Source organism: Rhipicephalus sanguineus, chromosome 2, assembly GCF_013339695.2.
Source record: "Rhipicephalus sanguineus isolate Rsan-2018 chromosome 2, BIME_Rsan_1.4, whole genome shotgun sequence".
NCBI classification, from domain to species: domain Eukaryota; kingdom Metazoa; phylum Arthropoda; class Arachnida; order Ixodida; family Ixodidae; genus Rhipicephalus; species Rhipicephalus sanguineus.
Genome location: NC_051177.1, coordinates 37,273,458 through 37,281,641, shown reverse-complemented (window position 1 = coordinate 37,281,641; position 8,184 = coordinate 37,273,458). Strand labels below are relative to the sequence as shown.

The window sequence follows — 8,184 nt, the reverse complement described above, 5'->3', positions numbered from 1 at the left end:
GATACTGAGAGAGCAACAAGTATGTCAAAAGAAGTGTTTGTTCAAAACCAGAATTACGCGATTCAACAGCAAATGTGGAGCAGAAGACCATAATGATCTCTCAAATAACCTTGACCGACGGGACCTTTGAAAACGAAGCTTGGGCATTACCATTAGTACTCTATCATTTCCGTGTGGGGTGTGTACATAAGCTCACTCGAACCAAGTCAAATGCATGCACTGACGAATGTAACGCATCACGCAATGGGCCACGAACTAATGCACTTCTCTCACTACTGAGTGCGACGTAACACACATTTCTAGCGACGAAATTCCGACTAAAATAGGCTGACAAGAAATGGCACCTGACAGTTCTGGTTCCTCACAACATGAGAACGCATTTCGCCGCTTTACGCGTTTAACTCTAGTCATGCGCCTGTCCTGATTTGTATAATAATCCTTTAAGAGTTATGACACTTTCTTGCTACGCGTGCCATCAAATTTGTAGCCAATAAGCGGTTTCTGTTACCTCGTGCGGCAGTGCGCTGTGTTGACGTTCCGACGAGCTAGCAGACGATACTAAAAGGTGCGCCTAAAAGTCGGTACAAACAAATTTATTTAATTGCTTTTGTTTATGTCAAATTTTTATGTTTAGGAAGTTTTCAACAAAATGTGTGGAATTTAGATTATATCTACGAGTTGATCTGACTTGCTCGTACAGTCGTACAGTTCCGTTCACTGACCTCCACTGCCTCCACTTTCGTTCGTTTCATTGTCGCCATTGACATTGACATCATCGACATTAAAGAGCGAAGCATGAAGCATGGAGCGAAGTATATAGCGGAAGCTTGCGTAGGGCTTGAGATTTGCCTTGCATTGCATGTTGCATTGCTTATATTTGGCGCGTAGTTGTTTTGAGTCCCGCTCTTATACGTCTTGTGAATGCATGAAACCAGGCACCGACCTTATGACTGGCACGCGCTGAGCGGCGTTCCCAATGGAAGCCATGGCCAGGAATATATACCATTTTTATCACGTTATACTCGTCAAGGCTCACGATGAGCCTCTTTGGACTCGAAACTCGCTAGAGAGGAGCATCCAGTGGGCCAAGTACTGTGAGAAGGTGACACATTTATTACGGACGTTATTGATAAAACAGAAACGAATGCGTGTACAGTACATGTTTTTAACGGCGCACATTGTCTTGCGTGCCGCTTCCACAGGTACACCACGAAGCCGTCTCGAAAGGTTACGTCAGTTACGTGGTGATGATGCTGAAGGACATGAGTAGGGTGACACCCGATCGTAGAGTGGTGACTTTCGATGATCTCAAACTTTCGTCTCAATTGCTGGTGGCGGTGAGTTTCGACCGCGCGCCAACTTGAGAAAGTGGAGAAAATTTTTTATTAAATAACTGTCTTCTTCGCATGAACTGCAGGAACTTCTTCAGTGCCCCGCTTTGAGAAAGGGAACTGTTCAGATCATACTGGAGTCTGAGCTGGTGCACGAGCCTTGGTTAGAGGTAATGTGCTTCATGTCTGTTCCAGTCGGGCTAGATTTGAGGAAAACAAAGAGAGCAACATATTTTCCTGGCCTGGCGTGCGAAAGGAAGTCGGCCACTCAGAAGCGTTGCCATTGAAACGTCCTTGTTGTACATTAACGAGAAAATTAGGGGGGGGGGGGATGCTTCTGAATGACCGGCTTCTGAGACGGCTGGTCAATAAACGTTAATTCATTTAGCAATACAGCATTCCTATTAACATTTGTTACTCCATTGACTGGGACTGCTCCCTGATCAGAAGCAATCAAGAATGATTAGAGAGTACATCAGTAGTGATCGAGGCATATACATCAGTGTTGCGGAATGGGCGCCTCCGTTCCATTCCAATTCCATTCCAGTGAATTAGAACTCGCCGCAATTCCATTCCTTTCAATTCCTCGGAATGAAGTAACTTAGCCCATTCCCACTCCGGGAACGGCCGGGCAGTTCAATTCCATTCCTGTAATTCCTCAACGTAGGAAAGGCATCTTGATAGTTTTATCGAGTTAAGAATGAATGCCCCATAAAGCTGATGTCATCAGATGCATTAAGAACTGCAGAAGTACGCAAAGCATGTTACCAAGGTCAAAGGATAGTAGCTTGGTGACATATCTTGTGCAGTACGACGGCCACACTACTAAGGCATAAGGGGGTGGGGGGCTGTATGCTGTCGCCGTAGTTCTGCACGACAGATACCAAAGGCGTAGAGCCACAGTTACGTGAAGAATAGAGACAAACTTCGGAGCAACACAGTCTATATAAGGATAGAACTGTAGTAGGCGCATTGCTTATAAATGTACCGTGCTTGTAATCAGCCAAGCCATTTTAAAAATACTGCTTTATTGTTAAATTCGAAGCTGTGACTTACTAATGTTTGAAGTTTGAAAAGCAGTGCGTAGACGAAAACGTGCTCCATTTTCGGAAAAAGATATAATTCCATTCCCATTCCATTCCTCCACGTGTTGTCCCCATTCCATTCCAATTCCATTCCGGGGTCGCGAAAATGTGGAATGATTTTGGAGTCATTCCATTTCCAGAGTGGCAACTCTGCAACACTGATATATATATTAACTAAAGAACTTGTTAGTTATGAAATCCGTCATATTTAGATTGCCCCACCATGACTGCCAATATTGGAACGTACTGCAATAATGTGACTTTTACGCTGCTGCATTCATTCACATAATGTAACTTTCTTCAAACAATCAGACGTTGCTGTTCTTCCATAATGTATATATGTATGAGGGTGCCTACCATTGGCTGCAAGCACGCTGACATGCAACTATTACTTTTCCATGTTAATTAATCTGTTTTCAAATATTAGAGTTGCTGTTGCGAACAGTTGTGTGTAGTGTTTTGTACAAGCAATCACAATTATTGCTTTATGCTTAGCCTTCGACATACCACATTTCAGCTAATACTGGGAAGACTATTTTTGGTGTACCAGTGTGCATTACTCAGATAGAATAGCTCGCATGATATAGAGAAAATTTCCTTTGATGTCTTTTCCAGCTGTTCCCTTTTGCATACCGAATGAGTTGTGTGCTTCACTCCATCTTTTGCATTTGCTCATAATGTAGAGATTTACCAACTAAGCTGTGAAGTGTGCTGAAGCTCAGTGTAAGAATAAAGTTGTCACTCATTCACTCAGTATAACCTTGATTGCATTTCAGGTGATGTGTGAGATCTTTGTGATCAACTCAATACTGAAGGACTTAAGCGTAGAAAAGGAGGACAAACAACCCGAATTTCACAGAGAGTTCGAAATGCTCATGGAAAAGCTGTCCGGACTTTCTGGGTAGGCTGTGAGCACGTGCTCTGTTCTTTCTCTGGATTTGTTGGCACCTATTTGGTATTTTGTTGCACAACTGCGGCCCATTGCTTGCTGCTGAGCAGAAGGGTGTGAGTTTGATTCCCACTCACTGGGGCCACATTTCACTGGTGACTGAATACATAAATGCCGAAACTGCCAAAATGAAAGTTCGCACTGTGTTCAAAATTGATCTGAGGCACTCCACTCTAGCATATCATGTCGAGGGGGCAGTCATTTTGTTAAGCACATGCTGAATAGATATCCTTTTTCCTTTCATGTAAGGGTAAACAAAATGAAATTGAAATTACCGAAGCTGTATAAATTGGAGTGTATCTTATTCAACATATTTTTGGGCTGAGATGTATGTTTCAGCGCCATTTTACTGGTAAAAGCTCAAAAATGCACAGCTGAAATGGGCCGAGAACAAAATGTACTTGCAAAGGAAGTACTCACAGATGTTCAAATTGTCGGGTGTTACTACCAAACCTAAAACTCTAAACTTGAAAATGACAGCAACATGACATATGCCTGCCAATGACAGGCACGTTTTCGCATATTTATGATGTCTACAATGCTTTCAAAAAACGTCTCGCCATGTCTAAATGTCTGAGCAGATAAACTTCATGAACGATCCATCAAAAAATGCTGGTCAGAAGGAATAATTGAAATATGTTTCACGAGTATGCAAGAGCATGAACAAGATTCACGTGCGACGTGTAATTTTGAGGACTCTGTTCGTAACTTAAACTTCTACTTTCTTTTCAGAAATGCACTGGATAAGCAGTTAGACCTGTTGTCGAGGAATTCACCTGTGAGTAGTCCCATTATAACGGCATAATTGCGCTTAATGGTTTGGGCTAGTTAGCCTAGCAAATTATGCTGATTGCCCTTGCTTCTTCAAAGAATGGCAGCAAAAAAGAAAAATGAGTACATGCTGAATTTTGTTTACCAATTTCTTTCATAACAAGTTTCACCAGAAATCATTAGAGGTTTATGCCTAGTTTTACCTCACATAAGTTCACAGTGATTGAGATGGCTGTACCCAAATAAATTAAGTGTAACTTTTTTGAGTTCTTGCACATATTGCTGGCTTACTGATATTGTCATGCTTTTTCACATGACATGTAAATATAGAATGCCAAGAAAATGCGTGGAGTTTTCTTTGAAAGCAATCACTCATCTTTATGCAGGGACTGTTCCTTTCATCTATTTTTTTTTATTGCCTAAAAAGATGCTAGGGAAAGCGGTTATTTGAGAGGAGGCTTTTTAAAAGTGTTGTCTGTCATGAGTGGAGGCATACTGTATGTTCTCTGTGAATGTGCTTGATTGCAGAAGCTGTTAAATTGAAAGGGACACTAAAGTGGAACTGTGAATTGGTTCAGATTGATAAAAAAATCCAATGTCGTTAAGTTCACCATCCTAGGTTTATTAATAGAGGAGAAAATCAAGGCCAACGTTTCGCGTTTAAATGTCACGTTAAAATAGTCGCGCGTGAAATGACGGATTTCGACATGTATTTTTCGAATGAACAAAATCTCCTGAAACTTTTATGTTAAGTCTCTGCACCCTGACTGGACAACATACTTCGTTTTTACCTACTGGGAACTACGTAGGCCCTGATAGACGAAGTCAAAATCTATGACGTCACGGTGATTGATTCACGAATTTCAAGGTGGCATCACCACCCGCATTTTCTTTTTGTGCGCTTTCTCACTTGCAGAGTGTCTTCTCACGGCAAGTGTGTTGATTTTGGTATTGTGAAAGAGTAATTTACTAATACAAAAAAAAAACTTTTCTCTTTGGTGTCTCTTTAAAACTAGCTTTCTGGTTTAGGATACTCAGAATAAGGCTTTTCAAGTTATATAAAGTGTACTCATTAGTTTGCTAGTCATTCATCCCATCCCTAGGTTAAAGTGTATTTACTCACTGCAAACATTGTGTTGGAGTAAGTTCTTCGCTGACTGAGAAATTAGGCAATGAATGGCCAATTTCTTTTATTATTACTGTTTGCAAAGCATTTGCTTCTCTATGGTGAAAAATGTTCTCGTTTTCCTCTTTAGGAGACATTACTGAGACTTGTCAGCTGCGAGGATAACAGGTACCATGCGCTATTGTGTAGCGCTGGCCTGTGGACTGCCCGGAGGCTTACAGTTGACAGTGATCCGGTGTCGGCGTCTGTGTGGAGGCAAGAGAGCGGGCTGTTGTGTAAGGCAGCCTGCCGAAGTCCCAGTCTGATGCAGTGCCTGTTACAGAGGCTTCAGGCACATGCTGATAGCATGGAGCCATGTTTCCTCGCAGGAGCAGATGATTGGGTTCTAACGAGGTGCGTCTAAAAGCCTGAGCGACGCTCTTTTCTGCATACATGCTCGTCTCCTCTTTCCTGAAAGCACCCAGTGAATATTCTTGAATTTTTTGAACTCCCGAATTGACATGCCTGCGAACCATTGAACTTTATTATGTGAAAATCCCAAGGACATAACTCCAAGGAATGAGGGGTGCCCTCATTTTTTTTTTCTCTGTGTTTGCTCTGAAACACATACCTTTTGTGGGACACACTATTTATTAATAATGATTTATTTTTACACGTACCACAGGAGATGTGGAAAACTGAACAGCAGAGACTGATAAAGCGGTGAATGGTTCCAGTTCGCAGTTACTGTCATGGTGATACTTCTGTTGTCAATTTTGCCTGAGAATGTGGCAAATTTCACAGTCTAACAGCAATGGATCCCCTGCCTATCTGCCACAGCAATGCATGGTAGTGGCACCAGGTAGTAGGGCATTGTGTGCACTGCTGCATCTCATGGCATTAGGGGCCCCGCCGCGGTAGTCTAGTGGTTATGATACTTGACTGCTGACCCGAATGTCACGGGATTTAATCCCGGCCACGGGGGCCACATTTCGATGGAGGCAAAATGCTAGAGGCCCGTGTACTTGGATTTAGGTGCACGTTAAAGACCTCCGAAATTCCCAGAGCCCTCCACTACGGTAGTCTGTTGTAATCATGTCGTGGTTTTGGGACGTAAAACCAGAACAATTCCTATTTTTATTATTATTATTATTCCATTAGGAAATGAAATCCCTTTAACAGCTGTTTTCCATAATGGTGCATTTATCTAGCCATGCACACTTCATGATGTTGAAGACTTCTGGATTACGGATATGAATGGTTTCCTTTCTGCAGGAACAGCCCCGCAGGTGCCTGGGACTGGAAGCGTATTGCTGAAATCTGGACGGCACTGAAGCTAATGGTGGACGGTGCTTCAGCGTCATCGGTGGTTGCAGCTTTTCTCAAGCAAGCGCAAAGGGGATCGCATGCGGACTTTTGGGACGATCTTCTTTTCTACTGTGAATCTTCTCGTAACCTGTGCAATAACACAACAAAGCCTATGGTTGCTAACTCATCTGCTGAGAGTGGTTTGTTGCTGCGCGACTGTTGCCACTAGGCGTGGAATTTGTATGCAAGTGGCATCGGCATGGCGGTAAGCGGGCACATGCTGTTACCTGCGTTTTAATGAAAATAGCGTAGCAATTTGCTTAGGGCATTTATTTGACACAACTGTCGAAGTTTCTTACAGAATGACCTATAATGGCCACTACATTAACTTCGAATCTACAGTGAATAAACATGCACACATTTAGTGTAGAGATAAAGCCCACTTTAACAACGAAATCTTAAAACAAGTGCTTGTCTATTTTGCACTTTAGTGCAATATCTGGTTCCCTCAATCCCTCAGTGTATTGTTTAAAGGCCACCATCAATTAATGCTGCAAGATTGACACTTTATTGTATCTTGTGTCCCAACTTCTTGTGATCTGCCATGGTAGTTGATACTTTTGTAATTAAATTAAGCCAATGGACTATCACAAAAAAATGCCACTTCCAAAAATGTATCAAGGAGCAGCAGTTTTTGTATCAGCATTGTGGTGTTGCAAGAAGCTGTTTTAGTAAATATACTGCCTCCAGTTCTCATTTGCCACTTTTGAGATATGTATATATGTGAACTTGCAGTGCAAGTTTTTTTTATGTGTAGCGTGTGTTCCCTTGGATTTGTAGATCTTTACACGACACAACAGCTGTAAAGCTAAACCTGCAAAGAAGTTTTCTATAGAGCTCGTGATTTTAGAGAAATATTTTCCATGAATGCATTTTTCCATGTTGTGCATTGTTCTGACTAGTCTGTTTTATGTGGAGATGCTATTAAAGAATTACGCGATATCTTTTCTTGTGTCGTAAATGACATTTAGTCTACTGAATGACATGTTTTACATTGCCTTTTGGCTCAATGGCCAAGCATCTCTCTTTGCAAAAGTTAGTATTTTTTTAACCATTCTTCTTGCCCTCCATTGAATATGATGCTCTCATGCCATGGCTACAGCTGGACTCAAACATTGAATGTAATGTCCAACAGGAATGGAATTGAAGGAAAATAACTGTTACGTTGCGAGGCCCAAGTTCCCGAATTTTACATTCATGACTGTGGCAGTCTCACCTTATTGCCAAAGCGGGACTTTAGAATTTTTGTTGCGTACATAGTCTGCAGTACTAAGGAGTAATTGGCGAGGGCATCAGGACCACTTAACATAGTGTGATGCGGAATGCTGTGGCCTTGCTCAAAGTTCCAATTGAAGCTCAACATTTAATGTGCCAAAACTACATTTAACTTGAGACATGTGGGGTCTCTGGATTGGTTTTGACCACCAGTGGGTTTTGCAGCGTTAGCTACACTTGCCTAGCCGGAGCCGATTTCACGTGGAGGGTCATGAGCCGTGCTGCGCATGTGCGAGGATCAGTGATGTCGCACAGCTGGGTCACCGGAGCTGGCATCTCACGCACTCTCCGACACCGCCG

The 8,184-nt window shown here is 42.3% G+C and overlaps 1 protein-coding gene across 1 annotated transcript; it reads left to right on the top strand.

The window, feature by feature from the left end:
- The first annotated feature begins 786 nt into the window (after positions 1-786).
- On the top strand, positions 787-7,549 carry LOC119382764 (uncharacterized). Its single transcript, XM_037650609.2, has 7 exons — positions 787-1,102; positions 1,203-1,337; positions 1,418-1,501; positions 3,193-3,317; positions 4,098-4,143; positions 5,393-5,655; positions 6,517-7,549. The coding sequence occupies exons 1-7, from the start codon at positions 977-979 to the stop codon at positions 6,776-6,778; spliced, it is 1,041 nt and encodes a 346-aa protein (XP_037506537.1). The 5' UTR covers positions 787-976; the 3' UTR covers positions 6,779-7,549.
- Positions 7,550-8,184: the final 635 nt, after the last annotated feature.